The 18,259-nt window shown below is 51.3% G+C and overlaps 1 protein-coding gene across 1 annotated transcript in view; it reads left to right on the plus strand.

The window, feature by feature from the left end:
- The window catches only part of NAV1 (neuron navigator 1), a 255,063-nt gene that overhangs the window by 75,990 nt on the left and 160,814 nt on the right, over window positions 1–18,259 (plus strand). Inside the window, exons 3-4 of the mRNA XM_067531847.1 lie at window positions 1,411–1,514; window positions 1,654–1,656. Of these exons, the coding sequence (XP_067387948.1) occupies window positions 1,411–1,514; window positions 1,654–1,656 (107 nt within the window). The remainder of the gene's footprint in view (window positions 1–1,410; window positions 1,515–1,653; window positions 1,657–18,259) is intronic.

The raw sequence follows: 18,259 nt of genomic DNA on the forward strand, positions 1-18,259 counted from the left end.
AAACATGGAGGGGGGTCCCTCCTGCAGTCATAGTGGGGATTGGGCACATGCCATTGGAGGTGGGGTGGGAGTCGGGCACACACAGCGAGTTGTGGTGCGGTCGTGGCGGACACACGCAGTTGTGGTGGGGTTGGGCTGGGCACAGACCATGAAGGGGTGCTCCTGCTGTTCACCCCCTCGTTCTCATGCCCTGCCTGCCACAATCGTACCCCAAGTTTTGGTGGTTCTGCAAGCAGGATGAGCAGCGCCCGGTGGGGCCCATGGGGCTCTGTCCTGCCCCGCTGGCATTCACCTCTCTTTCTGGGACAGCCTGCAGCCGGGAGGGGACCCTCCAGCCCTCCAAGGCCTGGCAGTGGCATGGGGGAAAGACCCCAAGTCCCAACACGCAGCCAGCAGCCCCTGGCACTTGGCTCTCGGAGAAGGCTGGGTTGCAGTAGCCAACTGGGTCTTGGGAGCCGTCGGCTGTGTAGCCTGTCCTGCTGGAAGGGAGAAAGCTGTGCTCCTGGAAGCATCACCCTCTGCCATGGTGTTGAGCCCAGTCCTGCTGGGAGGAGCCATGCACCGAAATCTATCTCGTAACAGCCGCACGCGAGGGATGGTCCCACAGGCTCCCGGGGGGCCATGTCCAGCTGGGCAGCGTCACAGATGAGCCCTTGTTGCTGGGTCTGTGCTGTGGGGTTAAACAGCTGGATCCTTCCCGGTGGCCCACGTCATTTCAGCTTCTCATTCTATACTCCCCTTGGAGTAAACCCCTTGGAGTCAGTGGCAGTTACACTGGTGTCAAACTGGTGTCGGTAGGAGAAGCACCAGGCCCAAGCCCTGCTCTCTTTAGACCCATAAATATCACATCATTGACATCACGGAAGGAACTAGGAGCTGACATGTGTTAAACACCCACAGACAGACAGATGAATATGATTTGTTGGGGAAGAATCAACATGGTTTTTGTAAAGGGAAAGCATGCCTCACCAATCTACTAGAATTCTCTGAGGGGGGGTCAACAAGCAAGTGGACGAGGGTGATCCAGTGGATACAGCGTACTTAGATTTTCAGAAAGCCTTTGACAAGGTCCCTCACCAAAGGCTCTTTAGCAAAGTAAACGGTCATGGGATAAGAGGGAAGGTAACTGGTTAAAAGATAGGAAACAAAGGGTAGGAATAAATGGTCAGTTTTCAGAATGGAGAGAGGTAAATAGTGGTGTCTCCCAGGGGTCTGTTTGCCAGAAGCTGGGAATGGCTGACGGGATGGATCACTTGATGATTGCCCTGTTCTGTTCATTCCCTCTGTAGCACCTGGCATTGGCCACTGTTGGAAGACAGGACACGGGGCTGGATGGACCCTTCGTCTGACCGAGTATGGCCGTTCTTATGTCACATATGCACTGACCCTAACTCCTTTCTCCATCTCCAGGCTGCAGGGAGACAGAGAGAAGAGTGAATTCTCCCCGGAGGAGCGTGCATGTGAGGAACAGCCCAGCCCTGCAGATCCGCCTGAACTGAGCTTCCCAGGCTTGGGTAAGTCAGGCTAGGATTTACTCCCCTTGGCATTGGGGTGGGGGCAGCACATGAGACCTGAGCAATCAGCCTGGTCACTAGGTGAGAGACCTGTAAAGGAAGGAGCCAGTGGCTGTATTTTAGAGTAACTGACTAATAGCTGGTTTGGCCGGATCCTGCCCTCCGTGATGCCTGGTGGAAATTCGAGGTCACTGCACTGGCCTCGGTGTGTTTACAGTGACAGCGGGCTGCAGCTGGTTGTTTCTTTAGGCGTAAGGAGAGAGACAAATCGAGACGCTGTGTAATTAGCTCAAAATAAGGCTGGGCGTCAATACGTCGTTATCTGCTTCCTAAACCCCGCAGCTACTGGCGAGCCCAATTGGGGCGTTTAATGAGCGTTGGCCTGCAGTGAGCTGGCTGGCATCAGGCCGTGCTGGGTAACTCTCGTCTTTGGATGGGGATGTTACGACAGAGCTGATGTGCCCACGCCGGTTGTGCTGGGGGTTTATTCTCAACCGGCTCCAGGCCTCAGTGGGATTTTTACAAGGACCCAGGTTCCAGCTCTGCCACAGGGGGGTGATTTGGGAGGGGAGGGTGCAGGGAGCCCTATTGGGTCTTTGTGACCTGCATGGCCTGACCCTCCACCAGTGCAGAGTGGATGGAAAACGCTGCCAAGTCAGCGCGCTGGCTGGTGTGAGTGATGCACAAGGTGCTAGGGAAGGGAGAGTCAGGCTCTGAACGCAAGGGGCGGGGGAGCGTCAGCACCATGAGGCACCCTAGACATGGCCGTGTCCCTTGCCCCTTCAGCACCTGCTGGTGGCTGGGGGCAGGCATGCAAGCCAGGTCTGACCCTGCTCCCAGAGCTGTCAGTGACAAGACTCGCATTGGCCTCAGTGGGAATTGGACTGAAACCTAGGCGCCATGCTGCCTGCGTCTACCTCTCACCGAGAAAGGCTCCTGTGGTGGCTGCCGGCCCCGTGCACCTCTACACTCGCCATAGCACAGCTGGGGCTCTGGAAGGCGCACAGTGACAATGCAGCTGCATAACTCTTGCCGGTGAGTGTGGCATCGTTTTGGCACGTTGAAGGGCCTTGTGGAGGGAGAAGGAGCAGGCGCTGTTAACACCAGGGTACTCCTTTGATTGTAACAGAGTGATGCTGGATTTACTCCAGCATAAAGGAGGGCAGGAATCCGGTCCTGCAGTTCCAGTGAGTCACTTCAGTTCCACTCATGGTCAGTGAAACAATCAGCCCCTCCAGAGCCCCTCTGACGGACGGACGGAAGTCCATTTCACTCCCGCTGTAAAGTTATCTCCACATGGCCTGAGAGGGCTGTCAGCCCATCTGATTGTGGGGAGGAAGCCTGCCCAGCCACTCCATGCCAAGCGGAGTGGAACTTTGCGGATGCCCTTTGATCGAGGGGCAGGAAAGCTGGTTTGCGCTGATTGGAATCTGCCCCAAACTCAGACCCAACCCAGCCTGCACAGGAAAGTTTGATTCATTTTTCAGATAAAATTGCGGGGCTCTGGCCGCCTGGGTTTCAGCCGGTGGCAGCCCATTTGACTGCTCGCTTGCCGGCCCATTTGAGCTGCCGGGGCTGGATTTCTCATGGGGAAACCTGAACTTTTAAGATGTGCGGCCCAAGCTCAAGACCAAAGGGGTTCGGGCACGTTCAGAAAAGAATCAGAACCACAGGGCACTGCCCGGACCTGAACCGTTTGGGGCTGAAAGGTCCAATCCTGCTGGCATGGAGTGTTTGCATATTGGGACGGAGCGGTTTTGTCACACAGATGGAGTGAATAGGAATTGAGGAGAAGCTGCCCCCCACAGATTTGACCCCTGAACATTTATAAGCACGCTTTTATCTCCGGGCACCTGTCCCGTGGGAGGAAACAAATCAGAAATGGCAGCCGTGCTTCTGAGCTGGGCTCCCCCTGATCTGATCTCAGAAGCCGTGTGGTACAGGGGATTGAACTCAGTGCTGGATACTGCAGGAGTTCTAATCCAACTCTGTCACTGAGCGTTGTGTGACCTTGGACAAGTCACGGCCCCTCTCTGTGCCTCTATTTCTCCCCTTTTGCAGAGTATGGAGCTATAGCAGGCATCAGCAGGTGGTGCTGTTACATATGTCTTCCAACTTTTTTTTCTGAATGTGCGAGAAAGTTTTTAGTGGTGGAAGAAATGCTAATGGTGTTACTTTTAGGTTGTTCAAAGTTCTGAGTACAGGGCGCTACACGAGTGGCAGGAGACTTTGCTCTCTGCTGTGGGCTCTGATCGGAGTCAATTCTTGAGGCAGAGTTGCTCCTTAGGAACTGGGCAGGAGAGTCAGGCTGAGATTCCTGGAAGAAGGGCTTGCTCTCCAAGCTATTTGACCCCCCTCTGTTCAAGACTGGTGTTTATGTGTGAATAAAGCAAGTCACTCTTAGGATGAACTCAGACTCCACATCTCTGATTTCTCCTCCACTGGGAAGCCAACCTGTAGGAAGCCAACACTGCCACTGCTTGGTGTGAGAGTAGGATAGTGATGTCAGAAAGGGGCCCCAATATTATTATTTATTTCTAATGCAGTAGCACCTAAGGACGCCAATCAAGGTGCCATTGTGCTGAGTACTGTACAGGCAAATAATACACAGGCAGACCCTGCCCTAGGGAGCTCACAGTCCAGGATTTAGACAATGCGAAGAGAAGAAAAAACAAGGCCAACCTTACAGGAGCATGCGAGGGGGACTGTGAAGCCCTGAGTGACCTGGGACCCCATTTCCTCCCAGGAATGCAGCTGCAGTGCAATCGGGAGAGGCCCTCAAACTAAAGTCTCAAGTTCTCTTGATTTAAACAGGGAGGGCAGCTGGGCAGGTTGTTTGTGAGAGCCTCTTAACTCTGCCCCTCGTGTCCTGTTGTCAGCCATCTGAATATGCTGGAAGAAGCTTTATTGTCCTCAGGCATGTAGGAAAGGGGTGACAAGGCCTGGAGCTTTGGAGGATTGCCCTGGTGGGCAGCCATAAGCAGCCAGCGCAGGGAGAGGCAGGTTATTATGCGGCAGATTTTCAACAGTCTCTACTCCCAGTCAGGCACCGAAAGACGTGGCCAGATTTGCAGTGGGGCTGCGAGCCCTGGGTGCTGGGCTCTGGTGAAAATCTAGCCATTGTCTCACACCAGCAGCTGCTGCAACTCTGTTCTTTAAATAGGTGCCTAAATCGGTGCTGAGGGAGTCTAAAAATCAGAGCCCAATTGTCTTGGAACTCGGACCCTGCACACACAATGGTTCTGCTGAGTATAATGTAAATGTGGCCAGAGCAGTAGCTGGGCACTAGAAACTAAACCTCAGTCAAACCCGTCCATCCGTCTGAGGTGTTATATACCGTACGTGTGAAATATTCGTGATAGTTCTACCAAAGGTCCACTGGGAATATCAATCTATCCCTCCATCCTTCTAGCTCTTAGTATACTTTGTCTCTCTGTCTGTCTGTACTCCTCTATTGTTTGCAGCATTGCTGTAGCCATGTTGGGCCCAGGATATTAGAGAGACAAGGTGGGTGAGGTAATAAGTTTTATTGGACCAACGTCTGTCAGTGAAAGAGATAAGCTTTTGAGTCACACAGAGCTCTGTGTAAACTTACTTGAAAGCTTATCTCTTTCACCAATAGAAGTTGCTCCAATAAAAGATATTACCTCACCCTCCTTGTCTTTTTCTCTGTCCTCCGAGCTCTTAGTAACACTTCTGTCTGTCTGTCTGTCCTCCTAGTTGTTCATATAGCTTCTGTCTGTCTCTCTGTCTGTCTGTCCTCTAGATCTTAGTATCCTGATCTGTCAGTCTATCTGGCGTGGTTACCTGACTGAAGTGGCCTCTGCATAGAAATCTACAGGGTAGAGGCATTGATCTGCAACCTTGTTTGCATTCATCAGATAGGACCTGGCCTCCAATACACCATTTGTTCTGGGAAATTCCTTGCATCTCTCTAGGATGCATTACTTGTGTCACTCTGGTAATGAGAGGAGCTCTTTGGCTATGATGAAAAGTTCCAGAGCGGTATCCGTGTTAGTCTGTACACAGCAAAAACAACAAGAGTTCTGTAGCACTTTAAAGACTAACAATTTTAATTTCAGTAGTCATAAGCTTTCCTGGGCTGTAACCCACTTTGTCAGATGTAAGGAATAGAAATCAGATGGCAGGTATATATTTACATATCCATGTTTAAGGAACAACAATGGGGAAGTAGTTGAGGCCTATACACAACCATTGATTAGGAGGTGAGAATGTGTGAACAGTGACAATTACTTCTTGTAATGAGAGAACCGTTCCAAGTCCCTATTTAGACCCAGTTTGATTGTGTCAAGTTTGCAGATCAGTTCAAGCTCAGCTGTTTCTCTTTGAAGTCTGTTTTTGAAGTTTTTTTGTAGAAGTATGGCAACTTTCAAGTCATTTACAGAGTCTTTGGCTATGGTGACTGTGAATAGGGCCCTAGTACAGTTTGTGCTTCCTGGGACTGGATCTGTTAACAAGGTACCTCCCTCTAGCATTGGCTCCAGCCTCTATACCCAGTTGTGGCTGCTTCCTGCGGATCCTGTCCTGGGGTGCCCCAGCCCCCAGGAATGCCGGGGAGTGGGGTGGAGCATTTCAGCAGTGCTCAGTTCCAAGAGGCTCCTGCAAGGTGCTGAATGCCCTCCACACCCACTGAAGTCAATGGAGAGGAGTGTGCTGTGTAGTTGCCAGAATCAGGCCCTTACTCTGGGCATGGCCCCTGGTTACAGCTGGACGGGCTGGACAGTGTCCATTCAGTCTCAGAACCCTGCTTCCGGCTCCAGCGCAACGAGGGACAGGGGGATCGTCTGACCCTTACCCCTCTTGGAAAGACTGTCCAGGGTGTTTCAGAGGAGAGCTCAGCCCTCACTGTATCTGCAGCTCCAGGCAAAGCTGGGTAGGTGCTGCTCCTTGGCAGGCAGAGAGCAGGCTTTGGGCAAGCCACTTCCCCTCTTCTTGCCTCAGTTTCCCCAGCTGTCACGTGGGAGCTAATGATCTTGGTCCCCCTCCTGAAGCGCTGTGAGATCCTCGGTCTCAGCATTGCTATGTGCTGGAAACAGGGAAACGAGGGGACGAGGGTCAGGCTGGCTGTGTTAGTTCTGGAAACCCTAACAGAAGCTGAAAGGAAGCGTTTGGAGAAGATCCGGGTTGGAGTCAGCATTAGGGAGTGGGGGCTTCTGCCAACTGGGATCTAGCACTGCACTGATCTGCTTCAATACCCCAGAGCTTTCCCAGGAGGAAAAGATACCGTAGGTCAGTGTTTCTCAACCTTTTAAGTAGCAAGTACCCCCTAACTTCTGAACATTTTAATAAGAACCCAACACTCAATTTTCCATGGGACTTTATATTTACAGACCAATGTGAGCCATATGCTGGAAGAAGGGCTGAGTATACAAGGCCGTGATATGACAGATGTCAGATCTAGTGTGGGTAGGGTTACCATCTTTACACCAGGGGTGCACAACTCAAGTATGTACCTGGGCTAGAGGTGATGTTGGCCAAAGCTAAGAGGCTTTGAGTGGCATGCCAATGCTGGGAAATATAAAGCGCCGCGCCAAATTTTTTGCCATAGATTTGAGAGGAGGAAGGGGTGAGAGAGAAACAGGAAAAGAGGGTAACTGGTGAAATCTGGGGCTGTCATAGTTGTCAATTTCACTGATCAGCTAAAGCAGTGAAATTGACAAGTTTTCTGGGCACTGGGCTTTGAGCCAGGGAGGGGGGTTGCCACCTGGGCAAGTTGCAGGTGGCTGCTGCCTGGCTGCCAGCCCAGGAGGTGGGTGACTGTCACCCAATCCGAGCTGGGGCAGAAGAGGCTTCCATGCTGGCTGGAACCCAGGGATGTGGACACGCGGCTGCTGCCCATCTTCAAGCCGGGGCGCTGGAGGCTGTCCCTCAGCTCAGGGCTGGGGTGCGGGTTGCTGCCACCCAGCTGTGAGCCCAGCTCAAAAGACGCAGGAGGCTGCCACCAGGCTCCCGCCTGGGAGCTGGGACCCGGTGGGAAGCAGGGGGGCGCTGCCGCCCGCCTCCCGCAGAAGCTAGCGGCTGCCGCCTGCCTCTTAGTTGGGAGCTGTGACCGGGCGGGAAGCGGGGGGCTGCCGCGTGCCTTCCCCAAAAGCCAGCGGCTACCGCCTGCCTCCCAGCTGGGACCAGGCGGGAAGCAGGTGGCTGCAGCCCGGCTTCCTGGGACTGTGGCAGCTGCTACCCGCCTCCCAGCTGGAAACTGTGACCACGTGGGAAGTGGGCTGCTGCCGCACACCTCCCCTTCACTCTGTTTTTCCCCGGGTATCCCCTGCCTGGGTCTCGTGTACCCTCAGGAGTACGCGTACCGCAGGTTGAGAACTATGCCGTAGGGCATGTCTACACTGCAGCTGGGCTGGAATCTATACTCCAGCCCAGGTGGACAGACACTGCTAACTGCTCAAGCTAGCTATATTGGTCTGGGCGTCTCGTTTGTACGGATGACTCGAGAACACGCAAGGCCATATTTTGTGGTCAGCTAAAGCAAGGCCCCCATTCTGGTGGTGGCCCGTCTACACAATAGAAAGACACACCGAAGTCAAACGGGAAAACACGTCAGGTTCACCCCAGCGACTGGAGGCAGACTCGTCATGTCGCCACAACCGTTCTGAAGCAAGGCGCCTTAACGCCTGGTGTGAAAAAGGTGAGCGGTGCAAAGCAAGGAAACCACAGCCGGCCATGGCAGTGGACAAGCAGGTCTGTCCTACATTTAACTGTGTGTGCGGTTCTCGCATTGGTCTGACCACGCAGAAGCGTGTTCACCTCGTGCGTTGGCACGCCCGCATCACCATCGCCACTCAGGCAAGTAGGCTGTACCGCCATCCATGCTGCAACGTCCACACAGCTCTTTGTAGTGCACTCGCTGGAAAGCGGGTGCCATTCTGTCCCGGAATTAGCGAATCCCCACCAGAGAAAGAGGGGCCGGCTCACACAGTGTAAGAGGATTGCAGCCCCCATTAGGGGATTCCGCCCTAATTTGTCTGCATAGGGGGACGTGAACAGAGAGATAGTGATCAGCTCAGTGGATACAGCCCAGACCCCACTGTGATGGAGATTAAATACAGAGAATTGCTCCTGTTTAAATACAGATACGTTTCCCCTAAGCTGGCCCTAAGAAGCACATGTTCCGTGTCTGGCTCCAGGGGCAAATCCTGAGTTTGTTAGCTAGGCCAAACTCTCACTGACCTCCCTGGGGCTTAGCCCAATCAGGCCTGGGAGGGGCTGCAAGATTCAGGGTGGATATGTGTGTGTGTGTGTGTGTGTGTGTGTGTGTGAGAGAGAGAGAGAGAGAATAAGAATGCATCAGATTGACATAGATTTGGGGTATTTTATTACTCACAAGTAGAGCTGGTCAAATCCTGCAAAACCCATGTGCACAAGTTCTAAGCAGCTGTTCAGTCCAGCCATGGCCATGCCCCTTCCCTGTTTGCTGTCCACAAACAGATGTGCAAGGTGAGTTTTGTTTGGCTGCATGTTGAAGAGCCGACTGGTCTTTGGGTGCGCCCCCCACCCCCCGTGGCCCCAAGAGCCCCCACTCTGTGCTAATCATGGTTGGTTATTCTCCTGTTTAAAAAAGCAACAGGATGAAGCTCTGGAGGGAGGCCAGTGGCAGGATTCTCCCAGATAGGTCACTCTACGTGCATGGAACCTGCCAACAGGGAATGCCCTTTAAGGGAAACCCTGGTACTGCTATAGTTGCTGCTCCCTCATAAAGGAGCAGCTGGGCTGGTTGTGACTCCAGCCTGCTGGCAAGACGGCTCCCTCCCGCTCCCAAGGCTTCCCTCCACCACGAGTCTCTGCAGTCGTCGTGTTGCCCGTAGATTGTTCAATTCAAAGCACCCGGCCCACCCCATCCGCACCTCACCCCTGACTGTCGCTGGGTTCCCGGCCAGCTGTTAGCTAGCCTGTGGTAGCGCAGCTCGGCCACTTCCTTAGTCGAGTCCAGACTGGAGCACCTCGAATATGTGTGCCAGCTGCCACCTTGGCCACCATGCCAAGGACTGAACCAGAGACCCCTCCAGCTAAAGGCTTGAGCTGCTACCCTTCCCAAGCTGCAGTTTAATTTCAGAAAGCCCAGACACGTGGGCCTAGCACTGGGCTCTGGTCCTGTCCCTGCCTTCCCACTATCTCTCTTTCCTTATGGCCACGTGAGACTGGGGCCCATTGTGGGCAAATCTCGGTGCCAGTAGAGCCCAGCTGTTCCCAGCCCTCAACCTGCCTGGGAAAACAGAAACCCTTCTCTGCCAGCTGCAGCCGGTCTCCAGGTGCTAGGGAGGGTGTTTAATTCACCGAGTCTGTGTGAAAACGTTAGCATCTTGCTGGGAATCGTCCCTCCCTGGCCTCTCGGCCTCGTGGGTGTAACACTATCCGACTTGGCCGAGCTCTGAGTCGGGGCTGAGAGCGCAGATTTGTCACGGGGCCTGCTCAGAGCTCTGCAAGGCAGCAGCTGCTTGGGAACCGAATGAAGGGATGGGGCCCTCACGCCCGGAGCAGCTCTGGCACTGGCAATAGAGAGTGGTGCACTCTGCTCTCAGTGGATCAGTGGGACCCAGGGCTCTCCAGGGCTCTCAATCCAGCCCCATCCTCGAGCACCTAAATCCCATAGGTCTCTGTGTGTGGAACGGGCTTCGTTGGCAGCCCTTCTGAGCTGGGATTTGTCAACGTACATTAGAACCGCACTCAGCTGTGATGCTTAGAGAGAAAAATAGGCCCTCAGATCTCCTGCCAGCATCCTGGGGCGCCTGCCGGTGGGGGAGGAGGGAGCAATTCATCTTGCTGGGGTGATGCGGGGTCGTTTCTTTCCCATCACATGCTCTCCCCACAGGTGAACTTCTTCTCGCTCTGATTTAGCACAGCTGCCAGGCCGTTGCCCATGGGAAACTGGCCTGAGCCTGCAGGGTGGGGGAGAGGGAGGAAGAGTAACGGACCCATTCCAGCATAGCCAGGTGGTTAGGGTATTCAGCGGGATGTGGGAGACCTAGGATCAGCCCCTGCTTTGCCTGACTCAGAGTAGGGTCTTTCACTTGGGTCTCCCACATCTCAGCTGAGTTCCCGAACCACTGGGCTACAGACTCAACCTCTCCTGTGGAAGCTCTTTCACTTGGTATAAATAATTAAATATATTCAGTGGATCAGAGAGTCTGAGGCTCTAGCTTAGTGGCTGGGGAACTGACATGGGAGACCCACGTTCAAGTGCCTACCCTGAACCAGGGGCAGCAGGGATTTGAACCTGGCTTTTGGCTATTCCGGGATGGGTCAGTCGCTCTCTGGCTTTGACCAGAAACTCCATCCTGGCTCTGAGGAAGCTTTCATCGAAATGGACACATTTCTGCGAAAAGGTTCGGGTCTGACAAATCGGCATTTTCCCACCCCGCCCACCAGCTCCGCTTAACAAACTGTGAAAGGAGATCAGTGAAAGCAAGACCAGTGATGATGGCCCATAGGACGTCCCCCACCGTCTCCACGCCCCGGCAGCCTCCCCGCCTCATGCCCACACTCCACAAAATAAGGGCATTTAGGGTAAAATTTTCAAAAGTGCCCAAATGACTTCCATTTCCAAAGGGATTCAGGCGCCTGAAGATGCAAAGACTTTCAAAAGCCCCTAAGCAGGGTAGGTGCCTAATTCCCATTGACTAGGTTGATCCCAGTGCTTTGCTGGGAGGCGGTAAAGCCCCTAAGCAAGTCACACATCCTGCCAGAAGCCTGCAGCCAAGATCAACCCCCCCTTTGCCAGTCCCTTCTTTGCTGTTAAATGGAAAGAGGAATACAGCAACATTGTCTCTTTCCTCCTCTAATGACTTGATTGGATTCCAACCATCTATTATACATGCTCAAGCGCTGCGCATTGCTCGCTCTCTTCTCTGTCATCCCCCCCTTCAGTTTATCTTTGAGCTCCAGGAATGACCCACTAGTACGGAGGATGCAGAGAGCGAGTGAGAGAGAGCAGAGAATTTAACGTTGCAAGCGAGACACAGCAAACGGGCTCCCCTGCAGACGCCCTGTGCATTGAGGGATGTTATACCCGGGTTGCGGGGTGAGGATCACTAGAAGAAGATCGCTGGAGAATTAAACTCCTCCACCCCTTGCAGGAGTCGCTGTGTGCAATATTGGCTTAGCATCTTCACCCCTTCCAATTTGATGGTTGATTCCACGTTTACAAAGTCATTCTTCAATGAACCATTCACAGACATTTATTCCAGCTCATTGTATTCTGCAGGCTCTGTGCTGCTAGTGATACAGTGGGAGGTTTCGGCGGGGGAGGAAGAGAAATCTAGTTACCTTCTTTCTTAGAGGAATAATCAGACGTCCTCCAAAAAAATTCCCTTTGCAAATTGGTCTTATAAATGCTCCAGACCTCTCTGGGTTGTTATTTTATTGACTGATACTGGGATGGCTGTTGCCACGGCAGCAAGGAGCTGGCTCTGCAGTGGAGGATGGTGGGATACTCCAGGGATGTGCAGGGAATATAAAAAGCGATGGAGAGAAGAGAAAAGGGAGAGGTTGGTTTAGGGAGCGTCTGAAACTTCTCTAGCTGAAATGATTCTGTAAAGGGACAGAACTCAGTCAAAGTCCCAATGAAAGTCCTATTACAGACGTCTCATTTTTGCAGCGTGTTCCCAGTGTTTGTATTGCAGTTTGTCGTGAGGCACAAAGGGCAGGAACAGGTACCTGTCTGACATGGACTCAACCCATGAAGTCACATTTTCAGAGCGGACCTCTGATTTTGGGAAGCCTCAGTTTTTGGGGGTGTCTCAGGTTGGGCACCCAAAAGAGGGAGATGTGCAAAATCAGTGAAAGCGAAGGCCCCTTGGTAAACGATTGACGTGAGACTTATTGGTTGCAAATTAGCACATGAGCATGAAAATATGGTGAAAGCAAGGAGCGAGTCTCACAGAATGGCCTTGGCTTATTTGCCTGAGCCTGGTGTGAATTATTAATGCTCCTCGTGGATGCTATGCCAGTAAGTATACTGCAGGAGAGTTTGCAAAAGTAATAAACTTTCCAGAAGAGGATTCTTCACCACTAGACCATTGCTGCATTAAACCCTATGCTGAGGAATGAGAAGGGGCTGCTGGGTTTTGTGTGTCTGAGTTACGGAGTGGGCGGATCAGTGAGGTGCAAATTAAACTAAACCCTGGTCTAGGATTCTAGTCTGCACAGCCAGATTTGTGGCTGTCATCTGAGGAGTAGGAAGCCCAGATGCTGGATTTCTATCATTATCTTTTCTCTTTCTATTCAGAGTCGTTGACAATTATGGCCGTGTTCTCTGCAGGGCAGGCTTGGCGAGGGTGAAAAAAGCCCATCGAGTTTATCCAAGCAATTTCCCCGCATGCACCCTGGGGATGCACCACGTCCTTAAAACAGTCTCAGCAAGCTGCTCAGGTGGTGCCTTTTGGCCTTAAACTCTGTGACTATCAGGCAGCCCAGCCTGGATCAATAGACCTTTTATAGTTATCCAAATGAAAAATAGGCCCAAAACAAATGCAATAGTCTTGGGCCAGGCCTACCTCCTCCAGCAGGGCTCTGACAGTCTGCAGAGGTCCAAGGCTATCTCTGTTCAGGGAGCAAAGAATAGGAGGTCTGTTCTCCCGAGTCAGCCAACAACTGAGCTATCCTCTGCCTGCCCCTTCATTACCTGACAGAGAGTGCAGGTGTAGGTGGGACGGACTGAGTCGGCCACAGCAGCTCATTAACCCTCGCTGGCTCAGTGCGGGGTTGGCATGCCCCATCACAACAATTGATTATTAATTTAGTTGTGTCTAGCCCATTTATACGGCAGCTCCCACAGACAATCAATACAGCTAAAGTGCCTGGGCTGTGTGAAGCTGCTAATTAAGGGGCGTGGGTGTCCCAAATGAATGGGAATAGGGCATCCAAATCCCCAAGGCATCTGACAATCTCATCCTAAAGAATCAACCAAAAAGTGTTGCAGTCAGCATGGGAAAATTCTATATTAGACATTGTCCTAACAGATAAAGAGGAACTCATCACAAAATTAAAAGTTAATGGTAGCCTAGATAGAAGTGATCATGACTTGATCACATTTATAATATACAAGCAGTAATATATATACTTGGTGATTTAATAGGGCTAATTTCACAAAGATGAAAAAAATTATGAGCCAAATCAGATAGGAGGAAGAATATAACTAGAAGAAAGTGAATGATAATTGGGAAACATTTAAGAACAGCTTACGATATAGATAAATAGATATATAGAAAATTGATAAGGGAAGCCAAGAGACAGAAGGAGACATCTCCGGCCAGTGGAATTAAGGACAATAAGAAGGAGTTTTTAAAATATACTGAGAACAAAAAGAATCCTGACAATGTTATTGGTCCATTACTAGATGGAAATGATAGAATTATCAATAATAATGCAGAAAAGGCAAAGGTGTTCAATAAATATTTCATTTCTGTATTTGGGGATAAAACAGGTAATGCGGTCTCATCATATGGTGATGATAACATTCTTTCCATTGCACAAGTATCTCTGGAGGATATTAAACTCTGGAGGAAACAACTGAAGTCAGACATTTTAAAATTACCAGGTCCAGATCATTTACATCCAAGAGTTTTAAAAGAGTTGCCTGAGGAGCTCAGTGTACTGTTAATGTTGCTTTTCAGTAAGTGTTGGAGCACTGGAGAAGTACCAGAAGACTGAAAGAAAGCTAATGCTGTGCCAATTTTTAAAAAGAGTAAATGGGATGACCTGGGTAATTGTAGATCTGTCAGCCTGACATTGAACCCAGACAAGATAATAGAGAAGTTGATATGATGGAACTTGATTAATAATGAACTGAAGGAGGATAATGTAATTAATGCAAATCAACATGGGTTTATGGAAAACAGATCTGTCAAACTAACTTGATATCTTTCTTTAATGAGATTACAAGTTTGCTTGATAAAGGTAATAGTGTTGATGTAATATACTTAGACTTTTGTAAAACGTTTGACTTGGTAGTGCACAACAGTTTGATACAAAAAGTAGAACAATATAAAATTAACATGACACACATTAAATGGATTAAAAACTGGGTAACTGATAGGTTTTAACATGTAACTGAAAATGGGGAATCGTCATCAAGTGGATGTGTTTCCAGTGGGGTCCCGAAGGGGTTGGTTCTTGGCCCTTTGCTGTTTAACATATTTATCAATGACCTGGAAGAAAACATAAAATCATTATTGATAAAGTTTGCAGATGACACAAAGAGGGGGAGGAGTAAATAATGAAGCGGACAGGTCACTGATTCACAGCAATATGGATCTCTTGGTAAATTGGGGGCAAGCCAATAATATATGTTTTAACACATCTAAATGCAAACGTATACACCTAGGAACAAAGAATATAGGCAATACTTGTAGGATGGGGGATTCTATCCTGAGAAGCAGTGACTCTGAAAAACATTTGGGGGTCATGATATATAATCAGCTGAACATGGGCTCCCAGTGTGATGCTGTGACCAAAACAGGTAATGTGATCCTGGGATGCATAAACAGGGGAATCTCGAGTAGAAGTAGAGAGGTTATTTTACCTTTCTATTTGGCTCTGGTGTGACTGCTGTTGGAATCCTGTGTTCGTTTCTGTGTTCGGTGTTCATTTCTGGTGCCCACAATACAAGAAAGTTGTTGATACATCAGAGATGGCCACAAGAATGATTAAAGGATTGGAAAACATGCCTTCGAGTGATAGAGTCAAAGACCTCAATCTATTTATCTTAACAAGAGAAGGTTAAGGAGTGACGTGATCACAGTCTATAAGTACCTAGATGGGGAATAAATATTTAATAATGGGATCTTTAGTCTTGCAGAGGAAGGTCTAACATGATCCACTGGCTGGAAGTTGAAGCTAGACAAATTCAGACTGGAAATATGGTGTAAATTGTTAACAGTGACGGTAATTAACCATTGGAACAATTTGCCAAGGGTCTTGGTGGAGTCTCCATCACTAGCCATTTATAAATCAGGATTGGATATTTTTCTAAAAGATCTGCTCTAGGAATGATTTGGGGGCAGTTCTCTGACCTGTGCTATACAGGAAGTCAGACCAGATGATCACAGTGGTCCCTTCCGGCCTTACAAGCTATGAATCTATAAACCAGACCAGATGCCTGGGACAGAGCCAACCCAGAACATAGCAATAAGGCAGAAGCCCTTCCCAGGTCCTCTCTGCCTCACTCATGGGAGTAGCTTCCTTGGATCACTGTAGATTTGTTTCCCATTTCCACTGAAACCCATGGGGCTATTCACGAGATCAGCCATGCAGCCAGGTTTGCTATCTCCACTTTGCAATACCCTGGGGAGGGAGAGAAGTAAATCCAGAATGGCCAGCTAAGTGAGATGGAAGAGGCTACCCAGTGAGTCAGTGCCAGGATGAGGACTCAGTCCCTGACTCCTGGGCCTGTGCTCCCATCCCTAGGAGTTGTTGCTTCCCTAGGGAGATCTGCTCCCCAGCTTGTCTCGGTCCCTGTTTCCTGTGATTCTCAATGGCTAAGGGCCTGACCTTCCTGTCACTGGGAGTTTTGCCCAAGAAAGGACTGCAGGATTGGGTCCCAAGGAGCTCTGGTCTGTCTGCAGGAGTTTTCTCTGCTTTTCCAAGTCTCCTCCCTCTCCCTTATCTCTATAGCATAGTAATGTGCCCTAATGCAATATATTCCGTCGGTTGCCATGGAATCCCGTGTGAGGTCACCAGATAGAATTAATTCCCCCCTCCTAAGGGAAGGGTAATTAACAAAAAATGATGATAACCAGAACCCACTCCCCCCTTTTCCCTTAATTCCCTTGGAATATTAGAGATGAAGCCTTGATGGTCGGACAGATTCTCACAGACCTGCCTTCCACAGGGGGAGTCAGAGGCTGCTGGAGTCTCGTGAGTCTGGCTGCTTGCTTTGGCCTGCCTGTTCCAAAGGCGGCAGGGCCAGGATTTTGCTTTGTCTCCCAGATGTGCCACACCTGCACCTACAGCTCTCAGAGCCCAGCATGGCACTGCAGTGATAGGGATCTGATCCAAAGCCAGTTGGAGTCTTTCCATTGACTTCAATGCGCTTTGGCTCCGGTCTGAGGTGCCCGTCTTCAGCTGGCTCATTGCTTTCACTTCCTCTGGGCAGGTGCCTGTAGGTAGGTGTGGGGGTTCGGGTCGTGCTGTCTGGACCAGCTGAGTCACTCTAAAGCATCTGGTGTTGCAGTTAGCATGGGAAACTGGGCAGGCAGGACTTCCAGCTCTTACACTTACTCTACCTTTATAAACTGGAGCCAGTTGTGTCACCTTGTTTTCTCCAGTCTACAAAATGGGGATAACAATCACCCTGCAGACAGTGGGATCAGGCGTATGAGACCTGGAGAGGGCTCAGAGCTGCTGGGAGATACCGGGTGACATGGCAACAGATAGGACTGCAAATCACTGTGCAGAGATGGCAACAGGCAGGCATTCAACATGGCCCCTGAGGAGAGCCTGGCCCTTGCAGTGGGTATCTATAGGGTCAGACCAATTGGGCAAGTGGATGGGGAGTGGGGTGATAAAGTGGAGCAGACACCATGGTGACAGGCATGGTATAAAAACCTGGACAGATAGAAACCATGAGCACGCTGCACTGACCCAGCCTGTCTCCTGAGCTCCATCCCGCAGTGCAGCGCTTGGCAGTTGGAAATTGCCCCCGAGCTCGGCTGCTCCCCGCTTTATGGGACAGGAGACACAGATTGTGCTGGCGTGGCAGTTGTCAGGAGTGCTGTGGGTTCGGTCCAACATGGTGCTGAGGGCCAGCCCCCCTCGGTTCCTTCCAGCTGACCCCCTGGGAGCGGAGGGTGATCAGCTTCGTGCAGCGTCCAGCTTTGCATGTGTGGACACACCACAGCAGCCTTGCTCTCCAGACACCCTAGACCACTATAAGGACAAACCGCACCATGACCTTGCAGCAACCGGGCCTGGGTGCAGGGAAGGTCTCTAGGACCCTCAGGCACCTGGTTGGACATTCCCTCTCAACCTGGCATCTTCCCCAAACCCACGGGGGCTGGGATCTCAGCACAGAACCTCTGCAGGCTCATCGCTGGGACTAAATGGGACAGACTCTGGAGGGGGAGGGGACGACGGGGAGGCTCCAAGTCATTGTCTGTCCATGTGAAGTGAACAGGCCTGCTCCGGTTATCTCGTGACTCAGGGGCTGAGAGGCAACTTCCTCTTGTAGGCGTTTGCTCTTGGGATGTCTGTGGGTTTCCCAAAGGCCAGCTGAGCCTCAGTCCTCACAGCCTTCACTTTCTGTTCTTGAGCTAAGCCTCTGCCTTTTTCTTTGCACCCACGGGTGGCTTCGCTTCTCCTCTGCACCCATGGGTGGCTCCGCTTCTCCTCAGTGCTCACAAGTGGCTCCGCTTCTTCTCTGCACCCATGGGTGGCTCCTCTTCTCCTCAGCACCCACAGGCAGCTCTGCTTCTCCTCAGCACCCACGGGGGGCTCCGCTTCTCCTCAGCACCCACGGGGGGCTCCGCTTCTCCTCAGCACCCACGGGGGGCTCCGCTTCTCCTCAGCATTGCTTGATGGCTCAGCTTCTCCTCCGCCTGTGCAGGAGGCTCCTCTTGCCCCCAGTGCCCTCAGGCAGCTCGACCTCTCCAAGCACCCGTGGACAGCTCCACGTCCCCTCAGCACCCACGGGTGGCTCCACTTCTCCTCAGCTTGCACGGGCGGCTCCCCCTCTCCTATCCACCGTGTCCAGCTTCTCTTTGTACAGTCCGGAGCTAGGC

This window comes from Emydura macquarii, unplaced genomic scaffold (assembly GCF_026122565.2).
Source record: "Emydura macquarii macquarii isolate MOO-44397 ecotype Brisbane River unplaced genomic scaffold, CSIRO-AGI_Emac_v2 contig_3220, whole genome shotgun sequence".
In the NCBI taxonomy this organism is placed as follows: Eukaryota; Metazoa; Chordata; order Testudines; family Chelidae; genus Emydura; species Emydura macquarii.